Genomic DNA, 22,873 nt, shown 5'->3' with positions numbered 1-22,873 from the left:
TCTAACGGCAATAGTCAAGCGAAAGTTTACTCTCTAGATCGACAGTGTCTAAGATAGTTTATCAACATAGAACAAAACAGATCGAATGGAGATCTGAACAAAAAACAAAGATCAAACAGATCGATAAATGATCGGAACAAGTAAACCTATCAAACACAAAAGACAACCAAAAACCCTAACTTGAGAAACATATAATCAAACAAAAACGAAGCAATAACAAATCTACTCTGATACCATGTTAAAATTGTAGAGAACAACTCAAAATGACATCGACAGATCTTTTATTATGAATATAAGATCCAGTTGGTTTTCACTTTTCAGATACTTACAACCGAAATCTCATCTAAAAGAATCAATCTTACTCAAACAATAATGGAAAATAAAGAATAAGTACAAACTACAAACCAGATTTTAGTAAACCAAAAAAAAAAACTCTATTATGAAGAGAAACCCTAAAGACTAAGAAGATTAGAGAACCAAAGAAGCTTGAGAAAAAAACGAGAGTTTTACAATCTAAATAATAAGACCTTCAAGATTGAATCACTCTATATACACCGGGTCAGAAACATGGATAAGTCTGACTTTACCCGAACCAAATCCATCGAGTTAGATCCGCATGTTTTCAACATTTAAATAAAAATGAGCCACGATCCCTGCAAAATAACAATAATGCAAAACAAGCCCAAACAAACATAAAAACTCACACTTCATTCAGAACTCACCTTTTTTCATGTTTACAGATCATACCCAAATTCCAGTCTTAATCTCAATGTTAATCTTGAAATAACTTAATTATATTTTTGGAGAGGAATTTTATACGGGTTTCTGATATCAAATTCAAAATCGATTTGAGTGAGGGATTTGATATGGATTTATGGATTCTATCAATTTCCTGATGTGGCGGCAAGATTGTCTTCTCCGGCGAGACTGTAAAGAAAAGCGGGGGACCATCAATGCTATCGCTAAACTGATTCTCGTGGTGGTTGTCGGTACTGGTGATTCTAGGTTAGTTTTTGGGAGCCGATTCTAATGTTTTTAATCTGCCGATTCTAATGCCTAATTCCAATGTCGCCTGATTTGTTGTCCTCGATGGCAGCTTGATCACGATCGGATTATCATCTTCCTCAGCAGCTCCGTCCATAAAAAGGAGGAACAATGTTCGCTTCTACATTCATTTAGTTAAGACAGGAAAAGTTTTATTGAAAGCTTGCATAGAGTAGTACACTATAAAAAGACAAGTTTTGGTTACTATACCCTCAAATTAACATGTGTGAGAGTGACGAATTCTAAATCCCACAAAAAATCACTAAATTTAATTCGTAAAAGGAAGTGGAAATTTGGGTTTTTGATAGTCTATAAATTATATACTTCACAGAAAAAATAGCACAGCAACGACAATCGATTTTTGGATGGAACAAGGCGATTGTATAACAATATTCAGCTAATCAAATAAAAGTTTATGCCAGAATCAAAACAAAGGCAGTAGATTAAATTCATATTGTCCTTTTTAAGGATTGAAGCAATCGATTTACATAAAGCTACTAGATCTAAAAAATGGAAATTTTGTAGATAGAACCACTAGCAAAACGAAAGGAGAATAGAACAGTGAGGGTACGAAGAACCATTTATGGATCTCAGCCTCCAAATCCGTAAAGAGTCCTTCCTTGCCTCTTCAAAGCGTAGACAACATCCATTGCAGTTACAGTCTTCCTTCGAGCATGCTCAGTGTATGTAACCGCATCACGAATCACATTTTCCAAAAAGATTTTCAGTACGCCTCTGGTTTCTTCATAGATCAGACCACTGATTCTCTTTACACCTCCCCTCCTCGCTAACCTCCTGATAGCTGGCTTTGTGATTCCCTGAATGTTATCACGGAGAACTTTCCGATGACGCTTTGCTCCTCCCTTGCCAAGGCCCTTTCCACCCTTTCCACGTCCTGACATTGTTGGAATAATCACTAGGCAAACTGAAAAAGCTTCGGATTTCTGTAGAGAGATGAATATGATTTGAATGTCGGAAAACGAGATTGGTGTGATTTATAAACGGAGGGAGAAATTTGGGGATTTTGAGTTTGAAGCGGAAGCGGGATGGTTTTGTTGGATAAGATCGACGGTGGAGATACCGATCCGCGTGCTTCACCTGTTTTGTTTTGTTACCGTTGATGAAGTTATAATCAATGGTTATAAATCGTTTAGCTAGAATAAGGGATTGATGACGTGGGATGCTAGTTGCTGTTCAGCCTGTTTGTGACGATCATAATGTATAGTATATTGTTTTGATTGATATATTATGCTTTAAAAACAAAATCAATTCTAAGTTATTCATGTAAATCAATCTAATGTTTTTATACCGACCAATATTTTACACATCACATACAAAGTTCATCGATTATAATATTTATTTCTAATAATCTAAAAAAAATAAAATCTAAATCGATTTAAGACTTTTTACTAATATGACCTACGAGTTATATAGAAATGCTAGTGTGGCATCCAAGTTTTATGAAAAATATGGCATTGACGTCCAAGTTTTACTCATGCATACTTCAATAAGAAAGTTTAATGAAATGGCATGGCTAATTATAGTATAGAAATGCTAGTGATTTTATCCCCACACCAATCGATCCATCTAGTTTCTTCCTTCCACCGCTTCTTATCCAAACCTTCGGTTCTCTTTCTTCCTTCCTTCTTACACCGATTTCATCCCCCTGATTTCGTCTCCTTCCTACTTCCGGTTACAGTACCTGACTAGGGTACTGTTAATCGGTTAGTTAGTCCACCAAGGTCACCGCCTCCTTCAATTACCCTTCTGTTCTCACTTTGCGTTCTGACCTCCACCGCCTCCTCTCACTTCCGATGTCGTGCTTTGGAAATCCGGTGGGTAATCTTATCGGTCTCCTCTATCCTTCATTCACACCCATCTCCACCGCCTCATAGTAGTTGGCTGGCCGAGGAAGTAGTGAAGCGGAGGAGATGGCCCTGTCTGTAACACCGGTGGCCATGTTGCCACCTCTCCCCTCTTCTACAATACCTTATTGGCCCATTCGATTCAGAAAGAACGAATGAGACGTTTTATTTAACTGTGTTTTTAGGTGACCGCCTCAAACTGAGTAATTTTGTTCTTCAAGATTGTCTATATTTTGAACAACCGGACAAGAACACCCAAGATGAGAAACTGGACATTATCAACCAATGAGGTACCCTCGCTGCTCTCTTTGTCGCTTCCTGTTCCTGCTACTTCCCCTAATTGTACCCTATAGGTATGATTTGATTGTTTCTAATGTTATCTATGTTCCAAACTCGATTTTCCTCGATGTTACGTCTTCCACAGATCCTCCAAATTCTTTCGACGACAACAACTCAGTCTGTGGAACTCCTTAGGCATATGAGTTCGAGTCAGGTGGGGAAGCAACGCATCAGGTATGTGGGAAGATCCTCCAACCATTTCAATTTTTCTACATACGATACACTTAAATTGGAAGTCAATTTTTTAAAGTGTGGTTTAGGTTAAATCGGTTGTGCCCCCAAAGATTTCATGAAGACTAAGATTGATGAAATGAATCTTCTGATTACTTCAATTCGAACCCAATTTCTTAAAATCTCAAAGTAATTTCTAACTTTTATTGAATGCACATCCTTTATCTAATCTTTACTCAATTTTTTTAGGTTTTCTACAACAAGTTGTCTTACTGTCGATGGATTGAAATGGTTATCGAGGCTTTCTCATGAAGTTGAATATGATGATTCTTTTCCTATATAAAGAAAGGTAAAATACCCTTCCTAACCCCAACCTTGCATAGTAACTAAACTAACTTGAATCTTTGATGAAAAAAGGTTACAAATTGAACAAATGATAAAAGGTGAAACATGGAAAACGATAATACAAATTGTTATATAGATTCAATATTCTGATGATTTCAAAAAGAGTACTTCCACTTCAAAAGGGGGTATCGGAATCAGTTATAACATTACAAGATGAAGTTTTCAAATGCTCATTCAACTTTGCTTTCTATCCATCATGTGCTCCGGAATGGAAATTCTAAAAATGAAAATTATGGCCTTTTGACGATTTTGTCAAAATAATATCTTTAAGATAATTTTAACAATTATGCCCTTTTCACAAATTTGACAGATTATTATAAAATCATTATGTTGATGTGTTACTGAATGTAAATTATCGATTTAAATCTTGCTATGTGTTATGGAAATGGCAGACTCAATAACCATGAGGAAAAGGCTGATATGGTTAATGGAGTTAAAAGAATGGTAACTCTTTCTTTAATGGCTTTCTTTTCCATGATATATGTATATATGTACAATTTTAGTTCTTATCAAGTAACATGCGTAAATGACACATTCATCTTTCACTTCCAAATTATATGACACCAAAGTAGACTCTTACTGGGGACAAAATGTTTGTGCTTTGGTTGAAGAATGCTTTTCAACTTCAAGTTTTATGTTTTTTCTTCTAATTTTATTTGGATACAAATAGATGTAAAATGTCTTTGGATCCTAATTCTTTTGGGTTTATCATTACTCCTTCGTTTCAGATGATCAGGTTTGATTCGTTTGAAATGATCAAAGCACACTTCCAATATATTATATTTTTTGTTAGTGAATTTTCTTGGCTTATTATTTGTTGTTTTTCTTATAGGTAGAAATGGAGCTTATTTCCTCTTTTGTACATCTTTCAACTTCAAAGATGTTAACATCAATATATCTAGCAGAAAGATTCAAATGAATACCGCGTATGTAATCCAAAACATTGTTGTTATTTGGAAAAGTTTTGCCTTTGTTTTACTAAATATGTTCTATTTTTGTCTCACCAAGTTTCTATTCGGTTACATTATTCGGAATCAACTCAGCACTACTCATCATGGATATGGTTTGTCTCACCTTCAAGAAACTATACAAATGAAGGAAGGGATAATAGAGACAATAATATTAGAAAACAAGGTATTTACTCAGTATTTCTATTTCACACAATATTGTTTTCAAAATGTATGTGTTTTTATTTCCTTGATTTATATTTTATCAGGCCTTGCATTCTGAAGTCGGGATGTTAGTAGTTACTGTTAAGAAAATTCAAGATATTATGACACGAATGGAGGAAGATGTAAGAGAAAATGTTGATTATAATCACTTAATATTCAGTTTTATAAAATTATAAATTCATCAACAATTTATAAAATTTGTCCATTTCATTGCAGGATAGAGCCGCTTTGCGTGTAATGGTGGCAAACCAAGAAAAAAATGTTACAAATTCTCATCACAATGATTCTAGGGCAACTGTATCAGAGGCAAGTAGAATACTCCATATCTTATTATAGATTTTTATAACCATTTTATCCATTTAGCTATTGAAATGTTGTTTTTAAGGAATAAATGCAGGAAATAGCAATATGCTTTCATTTATTTGTGTATTACAGTTTACAGCATCCTACTTTCAATTATTTTCTTATTAATCATTGTATTTTAATAAGATTCGAAAAATACAGTATTGTAGTTTTAATTTGTGAAAAGATGTATCCAATTATAGAAGTTAAAAGTGTTTCACATTTTGGATTACGTTACTATGATTGGGTATATTCTCAAAGTATAATGTTGTAATTGGGAGAATGAAAGTGATTATTATGTATGATTCCCACAAATCTTAAAACTCTAATTTTAATATGTTATTACAACAGGTAGATTCAGAATGCTCAACCACACAATGAGAAATTTGTACATAATGGAGAACCAACATACATTGTATCGGTTGAATGTGATGAATGATTTGTTACATCCACCGGCATCTCCAACTTCCGTTGAATCCAGGTTCCGATCGAATCCTCTCTACTTCTCCAATTAATTACTTTTAATTTTTCATTATTTAATCTTTTTTTTTTCATTTGCAGATGTATTACCTCCTATTTATGACTCCATGCTACATAACTTCCACGACTATGCAACCAATGATCCAAAATTTCACGTTCTTATTCCAGAATTTGTGCATGTTTCCTTAATTTATATATTATTTTCTATGACTAGATGGGCATTTTCGTCGTTTGCACAAACAAGAAATCAAAAGCAAATCACTCTCTTACCTTTTTTAAGTGGGGATGAGATATTTCATATTTCCAGCTGTGTTTTTTATTCATCCATATGAAAAAAGATGTTTTTGACTTTTATACCCCTCATTTTAATTGAAGAGACAGACAAAAATGAGTTGGTACTTTTTTTTTCAAGAATGTGCTTCCAAGGTTATGAATTTTTGAAGCTCATGGTGTGTAAGCCTTTCTAGAATGTTTTTGGTTCTTTGTAATTCTCTTTTGTTCGATGTATTTTTTATTTTATTTATTACCAAGATTAATTGGGTATTTTTCTTAATACGGGAAGATATTCTTAATATGGAAAATTCTTTTAATTTTCTTATAAGTGATTGTGGTTTTAGTTGATGTAAAGTTTTGATATGCTACTTTTATATGCAAGCAAATATGTTTTTTGACATTGCTAAAAAGTAGGTTGTTATCTATAGCCTAATGTGTATCCTTGAGAAAATGAAACATTTCTTAATGTGATTACTTTACTCTTTCTAACAATATGGGCAACATACTTTATTTTCCCTCAAATATGAGGTTCAACTTGCTGACAAATTACATTGCCCGACTTTCCCCGACCCGTAGCGAAGCGAGGGCACACCTCTAGTTGTTAGATTAAATTTTACTATTGTGGACGACATGTTAACATTTAATGAATATTATGTTTAATGACTTTGATGGATCCAAACTTGAAACAATATTCTTTGCAACTAAAAGAATCTTCTTGATCTTCAAGCTTCATCAAAATATGACCAAGAGAGGAGATATGAAAGGGGATGAGCTCAAATATTGAAGAGGTAGATGAGGGTTGCTCCTATGGGGTTCTAAATGTGATGGATGCCAAGAAAAATACACCAAAATATGAGAGATGAGAGGGGAGGAGCTCAAATCGAAAAGTATGTTTGCATACAGATTGTTAATTAGGTACGTACCAGTGACCACAATTTCGTCGCGGATAGCATCCTTTTATCCTATGGAAAATTCCCTTTGGCATTTCCTTCTCGCCCCTTCAACTTCAGTTAGCCTCTCTTATAATGCCCTACCTCCCCCACATTCATAACAATCTCTGCTTTCTGCTGCTGTTGCGGCTCCTTGGTTTCTCACGGGTGTTGGTTAAGCACCTTTGAGTAAGGTGGCCCTTCCTGTCATATTTGTTACATATCCAACAAGCATCGTTGTGATGATACCCGCATTGATTACAATTTGGACCACATCCTGCATACTGCTACGGGGTGGTAGTCTCAGTTGATGTTGTTGTAGTCATATATACTTGAACCACTTCAGGTTTTTTTTTTCGATGGCTGCCTAGTCTTTCCCTGGAAATCTCTTCCAGACTTCTTTTGTTAAACCTTTCCTTTAGAAGATCAACCTTTATGGACCATGGCATCACAACGTATTTCTCGGTTCGCCAGGCTGAAAGCTAACCTTTTAGCACTATCATATGTAGTCGGATTAGATGCAGTAACCTTTTGGCACTATCATATTCACCCAACACTCAGAGCCTGAAAGATACTCACCTCATTTTGAGGCCCTAAAAGAACTTAATCAACGTCCCACACAACACCAAACAAGCACAAAAAAGTTGTAACCCTACCACACACGATTCATGTTTTACAAAACAAATATGCTATCCAAGCGAAACCTTACAAAATCATCGTCGCACACGACCCGAAGATAGGATAATGATCGAACCCTTTATCCAATTCGGAGGCTATAACCCAACCAAACTGTAACACCGTAAATTTTCAAACAAAATTTTCGTTTTAAAACGCAATGAAACACATGTCACATTCCTTCCAAATACCACAAGTATTAATTTATCAACACATTTAAAAAGCTGTTCATCGCAAATCCTGGATCTCAAACATAACTTTGTTCTCTTGTGTGTACAATCAAATCGGTGCCTTCCTGCGATCCTGATAAGAACCTGAAACACATAGCACATAACATGGTAAGCACGAAGCTCAGTGGGTTCCCAAAATACCACATATAACACATTAGCCTCTCGAAGCTATAACTCTGTAAGACCCTCTAGTCTATGTGTCTCAGTGGGACCCTCCAGTCTCACAGCTAGTTGGACCCTCTACCCCGGTCTCAATAAGGACCCTCTGGTCCGGTCTCAGTAACGCATAACATAACATATATCACACTGACAAAATACATAACTCAAGTAAGCACATAATACCCTCTGGTCACACATAAACACCACTCTAAGTAAAGTATAGTGAGAAGACTCACCTCGAAAGCAAATGAGCAAATGACCTCGTACTCGAATCTCGAACTAGCCTCCGCCTAACACAAATGATGGGTATCTCTAATTAATACTCTTTTCAAGAATAAAAAAAAACGAAGGCTACTCTTTCTCTCTCTAAATCTTGCAGTGGATAAAAGACCATTTTACCCCTCTATGGTCTCCATTACTCATGTTTGACCAAACCCTCAAGTCAACAGAAGTCAAACTCTAGTCAATAGTCCATGTGTGACCCGACTCGTCGAGTGCACCCATGTGACTCGTCGAGTCCACTCTTTTTCTCAGAAGTCTCATGAAGGTCCAGCTCAGTTCGTCAAGTTGAACCCCAACCTGCCGAGTTATCGCATGATCAAGCTCATCGGGACAAACCCTCACCGACTTGTCGAGTCAGCTCATTGACTCGGCGAGTACATTCAAACTCAATCCTCATTAAGACGATTCTAAGAAGATCTACTGTCACACCCCCAAACCAGAACGGCGGAAACGTTCGGGGGCGGAGGACATCATATTCAGTATCATAACAGTTCATAGAAAGGAAAGTACACACCACCATACATATATAAAGGTTTTAAAAATGTTTACATAATTGTATTCATTACATGTTCAAAAGATAAATACATAAACATCTTTCAAAAAGAAGTAATTAACGCCAGCGCATCAATCCCAAAAGTTGATTTCCAAACTTGCTTAGCGGTTCCCTGAGAATACAAGTTATTTCAAGGAGAAAGTGTCAACAATTAAGTTGGTGAGTTCATGAGTAGTGTTTTGAGAAAATGTACGCCATTCGAAAGTTCGTGTATGTTTTCCAGAAAACGCAGTATTTCAAATGTAAAGAGTTATGGTTTCTTGTGTTGTAAATGAATGTATTAGATCCAGAAAATCCCATATTTTCCCTAATGGTTGAGATATGAATTGTTGTGTTTTCCAAAAAAATCCCTTATTTTCTTATAAAAGTATGAAATGCATATGAATGTTCGTGTTATAAGTTGTAAATAATTGCACCAGGAAAATCCCTTATTTTCATATTAGTTGTTTGGTTTGTATACAGGAAAAACCCTTATTTTCCTAACATAACTGGCAGTCTCTAAGACCGAAAATCGCAAGCAACTGACGTTCTTAAAAGTTGTGTCATAGTTTTATATAATAAAGCTATACGAAGATCGCATTTGTTAGATGAAGAATAGTTTTAATAGCTACTCGTTCATAAAAGCATAATACCATAATAATTGTATATCCGGTGAGTTTTATAACCATACTAAACATAATATGCCTGTAACGACGTTCTTCAGGCATCGCAGCGTTATGACAACTGTCACCCCAAAGGACGGACTGTAGCTAACAGTCAGGGCGCGGGATCATGACTTCCCGTATAGATCTATACACATTTGACACGTTCTCCTAACGGGAGACTCTGGTTATAGACAGGACTTGCAGCATTACTTTCTAATAAGAAAGTAGTGTTTGAAGATATACACGTCTCATGGATTCTCAACTAAGTCTGTATTAAAGTGATAGTTTTGTATGCAAAGTTTATCCTTTTTCACAATGTTTGACAAAGCATAAATCATAATTTTTAGAATGTATAAAACGACTTAGCAACGAAAGGTACTTTGAAATCACTATATACTTTGTATAAGTCTAATGCACGCAAAGTATGACAAGAGTTTTCCATAGTAGTAAGGAATTACAAGTGATTTATTCAATAAAAACAAGTGAAGTGAAACTTTATAAAATACACGATAATAACCGTATGTTTACTTGTATTCCCCCCCCCCCCCCCCCTATAGAGTATAAAAGCATTTAAAATGTATTTAAAGTGTGTTTGAAAGGGGTATGAACTCACTTGATCGATTGAAGAAAGCGTGACGAAAACCGAGCAGAACTTCTACTCGAGAAAGCGGATATCTCGAGATTCTCGGGAAATCTCGGGAGTCTCGGGAGTGTAAAACTTTCTTCCCACCTTGGATATGAAAACCGGGCCTTTGGGATGATTCCGAGGGTTGAAACACAGAGCTTCGGCGCGAGAAAGGAAGGAAATTAGCAATTTTGGCCGGCACCCTCGCATCTCTATTTATAGGGGTCTGAGAGGTTGCGTTACGCGGGGCGTACTAGAGTACGTGTTGCGTACTCATGCGTCATGCATGAGCGCATCCTCGGTCGAAACATTGGAGCAACATGGACGAACCGGAGCCTAGCATCCAAGTACGTTGGGCGTACGAGGGATCGGACCGCTGACTCGTTCTTCGGATAGTACCGGGTTTTAATTAAATTTATATTTTAATTAATTAGCAAACTTCAAAAATTCATATCTTTCTCATACGAACTCCGTTTTCGACGTTCTTTATATCCACACGAAGGTGAGACTACGATCTACAACTTTCATTTAGACTCCATCGGCTATTTTTGACTTTATTTTTAATATTATATTTTTAATAGGTCGGGACAGGAAAAGTCCGTTAAAGTTCCATAACTTCTTCATCCGACGTCCGTTTTCGTCAGACTTTTTACCGTTGCGCTAGTATTGTTGAACCCTTCGATTCTCATTTAGATTGTGTTGGCTAAAAGTCTCTCGATCTCTATTTCGAGTTTTTAGCTGTCTACTGTTATATCTGTAACTTAGAAAAATCACAACTTCCTCATACGAAGTCAGATTTGGACGTTCTATTTATGTACATTTACGGTTTGATGATATATAAAATTTTGATTTAGATACCTAAGGCCAAAAACTATTGTATTGAAACTTCGCGTTTTACGTTTATCAGTATTGTCGGTTTTGCCGAGAATATTCGATTGGCCATAACTTCTTCGTTATAACTTAGATTTTAGGGTTCTTCATATGTATGAAAACCTTGACACGATTCCTACTACTTTATTTAACCCATATAAGGTTTTAGGAAAGTTTAATTTTTACCTATATTTGACTAATGTTATATTTCATTGTCTCGAAATATCGGGTTGTCACATCTACAACCCCACACTCCAGATCTATCAATTCAAGGCTCGAACAGCACGTCAATCTGCTAGCTTTACGTTCGTTCATACATGGAATATAAGGCTCATAATTCCAATACATGCACCAATAAGGGCTAGAAGCACAAGAGCTTGCCTCCAGCTCAATAAAGCTCGAGTCTTCGGACTTACATGGCAACTTATAGTCCAGATCCGAGGTTCCAACCTCAATCCATGAACCAATCACTCCATGACACAAGATAGATGGAAGAAAACCCTAAAAATTCCTTAAACAAGATCTCATAAGGAAATGATCAAGCTAGCATCTTTTTACCTCCAATTGAAGCAAAACTCTGAAGAATCTTTGGATCCAAAAGCCTCTTCTTGATCCAAACTTTGATGCTCTCCACTTCTTCCTCTAAAAGGTCACAACATGCCCAAAATTATGTCTTTTCTCTCTTTTAGTTGCTTCTAAGCGATTAGGGTTTCTCTCTAGAAGTAAGGAGGTTGATGAGGCGACTTAAGGTCCTTTAACCCAACCCTCAGAAATTAAGGTTTCTCTGCCCAACACCTACTCGATGAGTCGGCTCTCTGACTTGGCGAATCCATTCGTTATTGTCACGCGGACAACTCGACTTTACTCGATGAGTTGGGCTCACAACTCGCCGAGTCACTCCACAAATCTCAAAGTTAAACATCTTAATGCACTTGAAAGTCTGGATGTTACAATTCTCCCCCACTTGAATTAGATTTCGCCCTCAAAATCCATTCTCAAGAACACATAGATCGAACCCAATAACCCTAGAAGCATCACCGAAAGGATCCCATACCACACAACTATCTTTCTCGCTAGACACCTGAATCCGAACAGGAACTTCCAAACCCATAAAAGGTTATGTCCCTCTACCGTCGTGATCCCCCTTCTGACTATCCAGAATCTGGAAACCCTAGTGGTCCGTCTCACTGCCAGACCGCCCTCTCAAGACATCACCATGTTATTCGCTCCACGAATAACAGACCCCAATAACTCACTGCCCCTCTGATTCTTTCGTTGCGATTGATAAAACAAGTCAATGTCTGAAAATTGGCTACCGATAACGTATCCCAGATATATTAAACAATCCAGATCCTACTCCAAGGATTTAAAGGATCACATCACTCCAGGGAACTCACCAACTGCAAACAAAACCCATCTGAATAGTGAACTCTCAACACATTGTCCTCAGACACAAGAAAATGGTCATGCTCGCTCAAAAGTATCCTGTGACATCTCATAAGCCTCAAATTCCTCTCCAATATTCCATTCAACACTTGAGCACCAATTCAACTCCCGACCCAACAGTTGATCCTTCAAAGGGTACCTGAAGCATACCCAAAACATCTCACTAACATCCTTCTCACAATAACTATCTCAGCCCACTCTGACACACGAGTTACGAAGTTCGCTTTACCCCAAGCAAAAACTAAAATCCCAACTGAAATCGTCTCACCCTCAATCTTTGTTGTCTTTTATTCATTAGTTCTATGCATCTCTTTGTCCCTTCCATACCAACGAACTGACCCACTTAGGACTGAGACGTCGGATGACAAACAATACCCCTCAAAATGAGACCTATTTCTGAATCCGAAATTCTCATTTCGCCTACTCAATACACCACTAGAGCCAAACTCAAACTCGAGAGTCTGATCCGACACAAAATTCGAACCACTCGTCTGTAACACCAACAAAAACTAGGTCAAAAATAAATTATTCAGTAACCATAATTGGGATGTTCCAAGTGGTAGATATCGTAAAAAGGTTTTCATAAATATAAAGAACACTGAAATCTGAGTTATAACGAATAAGTTATGACCAATTTAAGATTCGTAGTAAAACCAGTAAAACGTTGTTAAGCATAAAATGCAAAGTTTTAATAATATACTTTTCAACCTTAGGTATCTAGATGAAAGTTGTAGATATCATTAAACCATAAACGTAGACAAAAAGAACGCCCAAATCTGACTTCATATGAGGAAGTTATGATTTTTCGAAGTTTCAGACATAGTAGTAGATATCTAAAAACTCGAAATAGAGATCGGGCGACTTTTAGCCAACGCAACCTAAACGAGAATCGAAGATCTCGACAATAGTAGTACAACGGTAAAAAGACAGATGAAAACGGACATTGGATGAAGAAGTTGTGGATTTTTAACGGATTTTTCTTGTCCTGGCCTATTAAAAATGTAATATTAAAAATAAAGTTAAAATTAGCCAACGAAGTCTAAACGAGAGTTGTAAAGCATAATCTCAACTACGCGTGCATATAAAGAACGTCAAAATTGGAGCTTGTATGCGAGGGATATGAATTTCTGAAGTTCATGACACAAGATCTGAGGCTGTCAAGCAGCCCACGACGTGAGAATTTGATTGATGGGTTCCAGGCCTAGCCAACAGACGTCGCTTTCAAGGAAGATATAAGATCAAGCTTCACGACGTGGGAGAGATTTTCACGATGTGGACTCCTTCAGGTTTACGACGTGGGAGAGATTTTCATGACGTGGACTCCTTTGGGTTCACGATGTGAAGCCTGAATCATGCCTATAAATAGAACTCAAGGGTGTTCCGGGTTTAGTTGCCCAATTATTCTCATTCACGTGCTTTTTTTTTGCATTAACCCCTCGAAGCCATCCCGAAGCCCCATTTTTCATATCAAAGTTCTGAAGGAAGTTTTACGCTCCCGAGATTCCCGAGAATCACGAGAAATCAACTTTCTCCAGTCGAAGTTCTGCTCGATTTTTGTCTCGCCTTCTTCAAGCTACCAGGTGATTTCATACCCAAATTTCTACGCTTTTAACTTATTTTAAATACTTTTGAACACTTTACGAGAGGGGAGGGGGATACAAGTAAACACACGGTAATCCCGTGTGAAAACATCAATCTTTTGTTATACATTTCATGTTGTTTTTATAAGTATCATATGGATTTTGTTAACATGCAAACATCTTACACCACTTTACCCTCTCGGGATGAAACATAATTATAAACATTATAAGTTTTATTTATATGTTTGCATCATATCAAGGGTAACCATTATTATGCCTTTATCAACACTGTAAAAAAGAGTAATTATTTCAGAGACAAACATATTCATTTCTAATACATGACTTAATTGAGAATCCGTGAGTCATTTGTCTTCACTATACCAATCAAGGTACCGCTAAAAAGTCATGTTTTATAACAAGAATCTTCCACCCGGAGAACGTGACAAGTGTGTATAGATCTATACGGGACTAATGATCTCACACCCTGACTGTTAGCTATAGTCCGCGGGGTGACAAGTGTCATAACATTATGATGCCTGAAGAACATTGCTACAGGCAAATTATGATAGTACGGTTATGAAAACCCATTGGATAGACAATTATTATGGTATTATGTTTTCACGGGTAAAAGTGACTATTACAGTTATTTTTCATATACAAATACGATCTTCTTGTAGTTTTGTTTTATAATACGACTATGCATCATCATTTTAAGCATGACATATTGCTTACAAGTCACAGTCTTGGTCATTTAAGACTATTTTTCATTTTTAGGAAAATATGGGATTTTCCTGGCTCAATACATTCATTTCATGCAAACAACGATTCATAAGTCATTTCATATACTTATAAGAAAATATCAAATTTTATGGAGAACATACACAAACTTTTGAATGACATACGTTTACTCAAATCACTACTTATAAACTCACCAACTTAATTGTTGACATTTTTTTCTTGAAATAACTTGTATTCTCAGGAAACCTCTAATCAGGGTTAGTGGCTACTTTTGCGGATTAACGCTCTGGCTTTAACATCATCTTTTGGAATTCATCATGATGTAATTGACTTTTAAACATGTAATCGATACAATCATGTAAAATTTTCAAATATATGTTATGGTGGTGTGTACTTTCTCTTAATATTCAATTGTTATGTTACTGAATATGACGTCTTCCACCTCCGAACGTTTCTGCCGTTCAGTTTTGGGGGTGTGACAGATTGGTATCAGAGCATTGTTTATAGTGAACTAAGTATATCAAAACCATTTTTGATATACAGCTATAAACACAATTGTGCAAAAGCACTCTGATTAAGAGTTATACTTTTTAAAATAGAACTTTTACAAAAGTATAGGTGGAGTTGCGAACAGGGTCAACCCCCTCCGTACAATGGAGACCGGAGCTTCTACAATCTGAGCGAGGGAGGCTCGGCAGACACAGTCCTTCCTATACTGGTTCACCAGATTGCTCGGAATGGTGAGCAAGGAAGGGCAACTATCCAACGAACTGAGGAGAATGATGCAAACACCAGAGTCAATACAGTTCACATCCGATAGTTAGAATCAACTAATAGAAGAACCATAAATCAAAATAAAGCTTTGCAGAGAGAGCTGATTGCAACTCAAACTGAAGTCGGGGAACTTCGAGCACGCCAGGCAAGGCATGAATTGTGTATGCTAGAGATGGAGCGTCAATTGGTAGAACCCAATGCTTCTCTGATCAGTTCCCGTCGCAAGTAAAGGATACACCACTCACTCCACCCTTGGGTGGTGAAATAACGTTAGTATGTACTCTAAGTAGTACTTTTTTCATGTAAATATCCCTGTCTAGTAAGTATTGTTTCGTTAGATCTTTGTGTTGTCAAGTTTCTCTATGTGGTATATTTTAGACCTACACCAAGGTCAAGTTTTCCGAACTCTATGTAACTTTTATACACACTATTATAACAGACCTCTTGTTTCCTGTAAAGATCATCGCTATCAATTCATACTTTGTCTATGTAAACAGTTTGTTTCATAAATTATTATAGCAACTCACTACACTATCCCTGTCAATCTCATCTATTGTAGCTCAATGTTAATGAACTCAACATCATTGGCGAAGTCATGTCACCTGATATTGCCATATTTATACATATTTTAGGCAATATTTATTTACATTTCTATTAGTATTTTGGTTATTTTCATAGAATTATGGTACTTATAAGAGTGAATTGTTATTTGCAGCCAAAGTAGAAACATTTTCGAAGAAAGGGACCAAAATTGACAATAATTGGAACTTTGGAGACTTGAAGGCTTAAAAGACAAGAAACCCACGAAATTGCAATATTCACGACGTGAGTAATTTGATATTGATGACGTGAGATGAGTGTTACAGAAGATAAACATTCGGGTGAAAGAGTCCTTGTCATATACTCTTTTCCTATATTCACGACGTGAGCCTTATCGGGTCACAACGTGAACTCGAAAAATCAGATATTATAAATTCTCTTGCTCATTACGACTTAAAAGACTTTTGGATGGAGAAAAGGGTTTTAGAAGACGAATTTTGGCAGAAGAAAAGTATTGGAAGAAGGTTGTCAACACCAAAAGAGTAGACATTCATAATTAGTGTTGATACTTGAACATGTCTTATAGTTTGAATTATTTTTGCTTGATTGTTGCTGTGAGCAATTGAATCTAGCTACTATTGTTCAGCTAGATGAAGCTTCTGACTTTTGGATTAGTTTATCGATAAAGGATTTTCTTAATTGGTAAATTGCTTGTGTTTGATTTGTTACTACCTAGCATGTTAATATTTGTTTCTTTAGTTACTTGAATTCATGTTCTGTGTAGCTTAGTGACCATTAAACTGCATGAACTTGTTTACCAAGTGATTTAGTGAACATTGAATTGATAGAGCTAGGATTGACCAAAATCCTAGTTAGTAAGTGAAGTAAATAAGTTTAGTTGTGCTAGAGAACATAAATTATGACCACAATTGTGTTTACATGATCTTACATAACATATTCTTCATTATAGCCAATCTTGTGTTTAATTGTGTGATCATGCATAATTTTACATGAATTAGTTAACTATTGGTAAATTTAGACCTAAATTACTAATACAATATAAATTAGATAGCTAAATTTGATTATCCATGATTGTTAACTAACCATAAAGAAGAAGTGGATTCGAACTAAACGATAGTGTTTTTAGTAATTGATTGAAATTGATTTAAGTTCGTCTGATCTTGCAAAAGTAGATAAGACCCCTCACTTTGTTAGTAATTAGGTAAATTTAAGGATAAATAGATTAATTAGTTAGCACCGTTCCCTGTGATCGACACCCAGCTTACCCAACTATTCTATAAATCGATTAGGTACACTGCCTAAGTGCAATTTAGTTAGTAAGGAAGTTAGGTTATAAATATTAAAATTAGGTATAGCTTATTGCACGCATCAAGTTTTTGGCACCGTTGCTGGGGAACGACTTAGTTAATTATTAGTTTGTTCGCTTTAGTTTAATCGATCCTTTTTGTAGGGTAAACCCTGCAATAAGTTATTTTTTTGTTTCATTTATTTTTCTTCATTACAGAACTCATGACGTGAGCTTTATTGTTCACGACGTGAGAACTAGTATTTTTAGTTCTATTTGTTTTTTTAGTTTATCTTTCTTAGTTCAGTTTTACATTTTTATTTTGTTTTATTTCAAGAGTTCATGACCAGAGGCTCTAACACACCTTTGGTGCCACCACTTGAAGATCCTGAGTCCGCAATTCACAAAAAGAAGGATAACAACGTGAAAGAAGATCAAACACCAAAGAAAACGAATTTACAAGAATTCAAGTCAGTGTTATCAAATAATTTGGTGAAGAAAACGGGGGAGTCAAGTTCATCTTCAAAGAACAAGAGCAAGGTTGAAAACTTAGATCAAATACCTATCCAAACCGAATCTGAATACGATACTGAGCCTAAATTTGAACTGCGTACAAGTGAACCCGAGAACGAGCCAATGAACGAGATGGCAAACATTGAAGAAATGTCCATGGGAGCTTATAGAAAAAGAATTCGAGATGATGTTGGTCCAGTCTTGGTACAACCTGTCATTCCTGCCACTGGCACATTCGAGCTGAAAGGACATATCCTTTCTGCACTGAAAGATATCCCATTCTATGGAAAATATCATGAGGATGCGTTTAAGCACTTAGATGAAGTTAACGACATTGCTGATTACTTTAATGTCCCGAATGTTAACAGAGATACCATCTTGCTAAGGATGCTTCCCGTTACTTTTAAAGGAGCTGCTAAGGATTGGTTAAAAGCACTTCCACCTGGCACAATCACTACTTGGGCTCAAATGCATGTGCAATTTCTAGACCAATTATGTCCACCATCCAAGATAGTTAAACTCAAGAAGGCAATAGCTAACTTTGAGCAAAACTTGGGGGAGTCACTTTACGAAGCATGGGAGCGTTACTATGGGTTGTTAAGGAATTGTCCTCAACATGACCTTAACATTCAACAATAAGCGTATATATTCTATGATGGGGTCAATGTCATGACAAGGCAACTCCTTGATTCTCAAGGACCACTTATAAAGAAAAATCTGGTCGAAGTTAGTGAATTAGTTGAAGAATTAGCAAAACATTCTCATGAATACCACAATCCAAGGAATGAAAGCGTGAAAGGAGTTGGGAGTGCACATTCTGACGAAATGGTTGCTATGATGGCAATGCTAAATACTATGGACCGGAGATTAACCCAAATGGACTAATCAATTAATGCAATTAGAGTTGGTTATGAACGATGTCATGGGCCACACTTGACTAAAGATTGCCATTTGGATGAATATGGGAACAAGAAGGCTCAAGTTTGCTATTCAAGTGTAGATAAATACGATGAGGACTGAAGAAAACCAAAGAAAGAGTGGCTACCATACGAAGAATACAAGAAGAAAACAGAAGAGAAATATAAGCAGACAGGCTGAGGCTTCTACCAAAAAGAGCAGCCACCAACCGAGAAGAAAGTAGACTTAGAACACATGTTAACCCGATTCATGGAAGCATCTGAGAGAAGACATGATGATACCGATGCAGTGCTAAAGGAACACATGAATACGATGAAAGAATAGAACAAAATGACGATTGACCAGAAAGCTTCATTAAGAAATCATCAAGCATTGATTCAAAGTTTCAAAGTCCAAGTTGGTCAACTCACTACTTTGGTTAGTAACAAATTATCTTCACAACTTCTCGAAAAGAAAGCTCGAACTCATGTTATAGCTATTTATACAAAATAAGAGGCAATCTCTGAGTTCTTGGAGGCACTAGAAGTGGAACCAAAGCAGCCCGATCTAGAGCCAAAGAAGCCGAAGCTCGAAAATGAAGACATTGCTGAAACACCAGGATCACGTCGCGAGTCTGCTATGCTCACATAGTGGGCTCGGTCTGAACAGAAAAAGTCAGAATTCATTCCTTCTTATCGACCGCCTTTACCATTCCTGTCTCGAGCTAATCCTAGTTCACTGGAAAGGGAACATCTAGGGTTTATTCAGCTAATAATGGATATTCCAATTAATACCCCTTTTATCGATTCACTTTCGAAAATTTTAGCATACGCGAAGCTCCTACAAGATCTTGTAGACACCCGTCAGCAGTTGAAAAAGAATTATAAGGTCATTCTTAGTGAAAGAAGCTCAAGAGTTGTATTGGGAGAGTTGCCTAAGAAGATGGGAGATCCTGGACGCCTCACTCTTCCATGTGAGTTTGGGAATAATATGAAGATTTATGCTTTAGCCGATTCTGGGGCTAGCATAAATTTAATGCCTTTTTCATTTTAATAAAAGTTGAACATTCAAAAAATGAAGGCTACAAGGATGACTATTCACATGGCAAACTGTTCAGTGACACAACCCGAGGGCATTGTGGAAGATATTCTTGTAAAAAATGGGAAATTCGTTTTTCCAATAGATTTTGTGGTTTTAGATATGAAAGAAGATCCCGATGTTCCGATTATTCTTGGTCGACCGTTACTAAATATTGTTGGGGCTTTGGTTGATATACGCGAATCCAAGCTCACTTTAAGAGTTGCAGATGATAAGGAAATTTTTGGAATGGAAGATGGATTTCAAGGATATGATGTTAAGGGTGAAGTGTTCAATATTGATGAAGACAATGAACTTGAAGAATTAGAAAAGCTTATGGAAGAAGAAATCAAGACAATTGATCAATTCAAACGCACTAAACCAAGAGCATCCGTTCCATTTTTCGTTGAAGTCATTACTTATACAAAACCAACATCTTTGATAAGTGAGGAAAGTGATGAGATGTCAAGTGATGAGGACGAGGTTACTTATAAGGAAACGGTTCCAATGGTGAAAGAAGAGAAGGACCGTATTGAGCTAAAGAAGACTGAAGAAAAATTGGAAACAAAAGGGACCAAAAGGAAGTTTGACAGAAACGAGGCGAAAGCTAAAAAGGAAAATTCGAAAAAGGGGTACATTAGACGAGTCCAAGCATACAAGAGGTGGTGGAAGGATCAGAAAATCTAGCTGGTGATGGACTCATCTGAAGATTCAACGTAGGAGGCACGGAGTCCAGCTCAAGACTCCTAGAAAAGAAGCGCTTCTTGGGAGGCAACCCGAGTTTGGTTTGTGTTTTCTTTCTTTTTCTTTTTAGTTTTTGCGTTTTTAGTTGTAGGGAAATAGATCATATCATCAAAATCACTTTATACACAATATAACATTGAGTGTGGGGTCCCTAAAAATTAATTGGTACTAATTAAAAATCTAGTTAATAGACAAATTTGGAGTTTATAATTAATTTCATGGTCGGATAGTATTCACGACGTGAATCATTATGATTAACGACGCGAGTCCAAGTTGAACGGACAATATATTCCTTAGCACATTATTAGTCCAACCCACTCCGTGTTACAATTTTATATTATTAAATGACCCAATTGTACAGCCCAAACGGACTCATGACGTGAACCCTTTAAGATTCACGACGTGAATCTTGAAACACTCGGGACCACAGATTTAAGATAGAAAACTCATTGACCTACTTCATTCTTTATTTCCCACGAAGTGAGAAGTTGTTTCTGGTCCCCTCTTCGTGATTGCGGCCGATTCCGTCATTTAGTCACTTGTTGCTTACGTAATCCTCCAAAATTAGGTAATTTAATCTTCTGTACATTGTCTATTATTGATTTAATTGCTAGATTTAGGGGTTAGGATTTGTTTTTCATTATATTATCAACATCCATCCCGTAAAAGTTTGAATTTGTTACTACATGCTCCTAGAATTTGCTTAGAAATGTTATGACAATAAACCCCAAGCATTGTGTTAGCCCGATGTGTACACAGCCTAGGAGTTTCTCAGTTATGTTTACGAGTTCATGACGTGAACATTTATGGATTCACGACGTGAATCCTGGAACTTGACAATTTTTGTTCTGTTTACTTCTAATCTGTTGGGGTGTTTTTGTTGGCTATGTTTTATGATTATTTATGCAGAAATGGCTCCTAGGAGGGAAGCATCAACTGAAGTAGTGAGTTTACATCCGTTCTACAATTTCCCAACAATAATGCCCCGAGAAATTTTGACTCGCTGGAACAACCATTTAGGGTGGCTTTACAATAAGGAGATTGACGTTGCACCCACCACAAATTGGACTCGTTTAAGGGAAGTTGGACTTGTGGATAGGTTGTCCCCATTTCTTACAAAAAATGTTTATTGGAGGTGGTTTTTTGTTTACTTGTTCGGGGTGGCTTAATCTTTCCCGCATTCAAGAGAGGGTTTATAAGGAATTTTGTGTGGAGTTCTTCTCGACAGTGACATTCCAAGAGAATGTCCAAGACCCTCATTTCAGCAAGCTTTGGTATTCCATCTTGGGGGAGAGTACCACAAATGCACCCTCGTGGAGTTTTCTTGGAGGGTGGGGATTTGTAATCCCCAAGAGGCAATCACTCCTGAGTTGGGCATGTTTTATGTAGATGGTGCTACTAGGTTTGGTTTCTATCATAATATTGCCTCCGGGACATTCAATTCCGGAGTGTCTCCTGAGAGCAGCATTCGGTACCCTATCCATCGATTACACCACCGATTTATCATGTTTCCATCAACCACAGAAGGCATGGGGATAAAGTAACAAAGAAAAATTTGTTCTTCTTATGGTGTATCTTACACGCGGGAGTGTGTTGCAACATTCCTTACTTCTTGGCACGCTTTCTGGTTGATTATGTTGCTAGTTGTCGTCATGGGAGCCCTATCTGTGGAGGGAAATTCATTACACGTTTGGCTCGATCATATGGTTTGCTTGTTCCTGATATCAATCGTTCCATGACTTGCATGGATGGGAATGAGTTTAGCATGGGTTATTTGGATACAATGCGGTTTGTTAGGAACTTTGGATCTCACTGGGGTATTTTGGCATCAGATGATGAGGGTGGTGAGCAGTCAGGTGATGAACCCGAGCAGCAACCATGGCCAAAGCGAAGGAATGTGAGAGGGAGAGGTGAACGAGGACAACCGGTGCACCAACAACCACCCATTGGAGGACCCAATTTTGGGGATGATATGTCCAAATATTTTTATCAACTTTCGCTTAGTGTCAATTGGATTGGCGGGACTGTCGAAAATATGGTGCAACATTTGCATGTGGAGCAACCTCCTCACCTTGGGTATCATTACCCCATTTGCTCTAGGTGGACTGAGTATCGAGGACAAGGGGGAGATGGAGCTGGTACAAGTGGAGTTCATGATGATGATGAGGATGATTGATTTGATGTTTTTATTTAGTTTTCA

The 22,873-nt window shown here is 37.0% G+C and overlaps 1 protein-coding gene, 1 long non-coding RNA gene and 1 other non-coding gene across 14 annotated transcripts; 1 reads left to right on the top strand and 2 right to left on the bottom strand.

Annotated features, from left to right (window-relative positions):
- Positions 1–1,468: 1,468 nt before the first annotated feature.
- Positions 1,469–2,029, bottom strand: LOC145013959 (histone H4). Its single transcript, XM_078972312.1, has one exon. The coding sequence runs from the start codon at positions 1,944–1,946 to the stop codon at positions 1,635–1,637; it is 312 nt and encodes a 103-aa protein (XP_078828438.1). The 5' UTR covers positions 1,947–2,029; the 3' UTR covers positions 1,469–1,634.
- A 552-nt stretch (positions 2,030–2,581) lies between these two features.
- Positions 2,582–6,373, top strand: LOC145015574 (uncharacterized). 12 transcript variants are annotated; one of them, XR_013665950.1, is made up of 10 exons: positions 2,582–3,199; positions 3,334–3,422; positions 3,669–3,768; positions 4,217–4,268; positions 4,661–4,750; positions 4,833–4,958; positions 5,041–5,118; positions 5,213–5,302; positions 5,690–5,819; positions 5,900–6,373. It is a non-coding gene; the product is annotated as an uncharacterized LOC145015574 (long non-coding RNA). The 12 variants fall into 12 exon arrangements; XR_013665949.1 differs by having other exon boundaries at positions 4,657–4,750; XR_013665947.1 differs by having other exon boundaries at positions 2,583–2,879; positions 3,095–3,199; positions 4,217–4,750; positions 4,868–4,958.
- Positions 6,374–18,471: 12,098 nt separating this feature from the next.
- On the bottom strand, positions 18,472–18,578 carry LOC145019013 (small nucleolar RNA R71). Its single transcript, XR_013667333.1, has one exon. It is a non-coding gene; the product is annotated as a small nucleolar RNA R71 (small nucleolar RNA).
- Between the last annotated feature and the right edge of the window lie 4,295 nt (positions 18,579–22,873).

Source organism: Lactuca saligna, chromosome 9, assembly GCF_052625555.1.
Source record: "Lactuca saligna cultivar CGN05327 chromosome 9, ASM5262555v1, whole genome shotgun sequence".
Taxonomy (NCBI): domain Eukaryota; kingdom Viridiplantae; phylum Streptophyta; class Magnoliopsida; order Asterales; family Asteraceae; genus Lactuca; species Lactuca saligna.
Note: the sequence above shows the minus strand (reverse complement) of the source record. Positions and strands in the feature narration are given on the sequence as shown.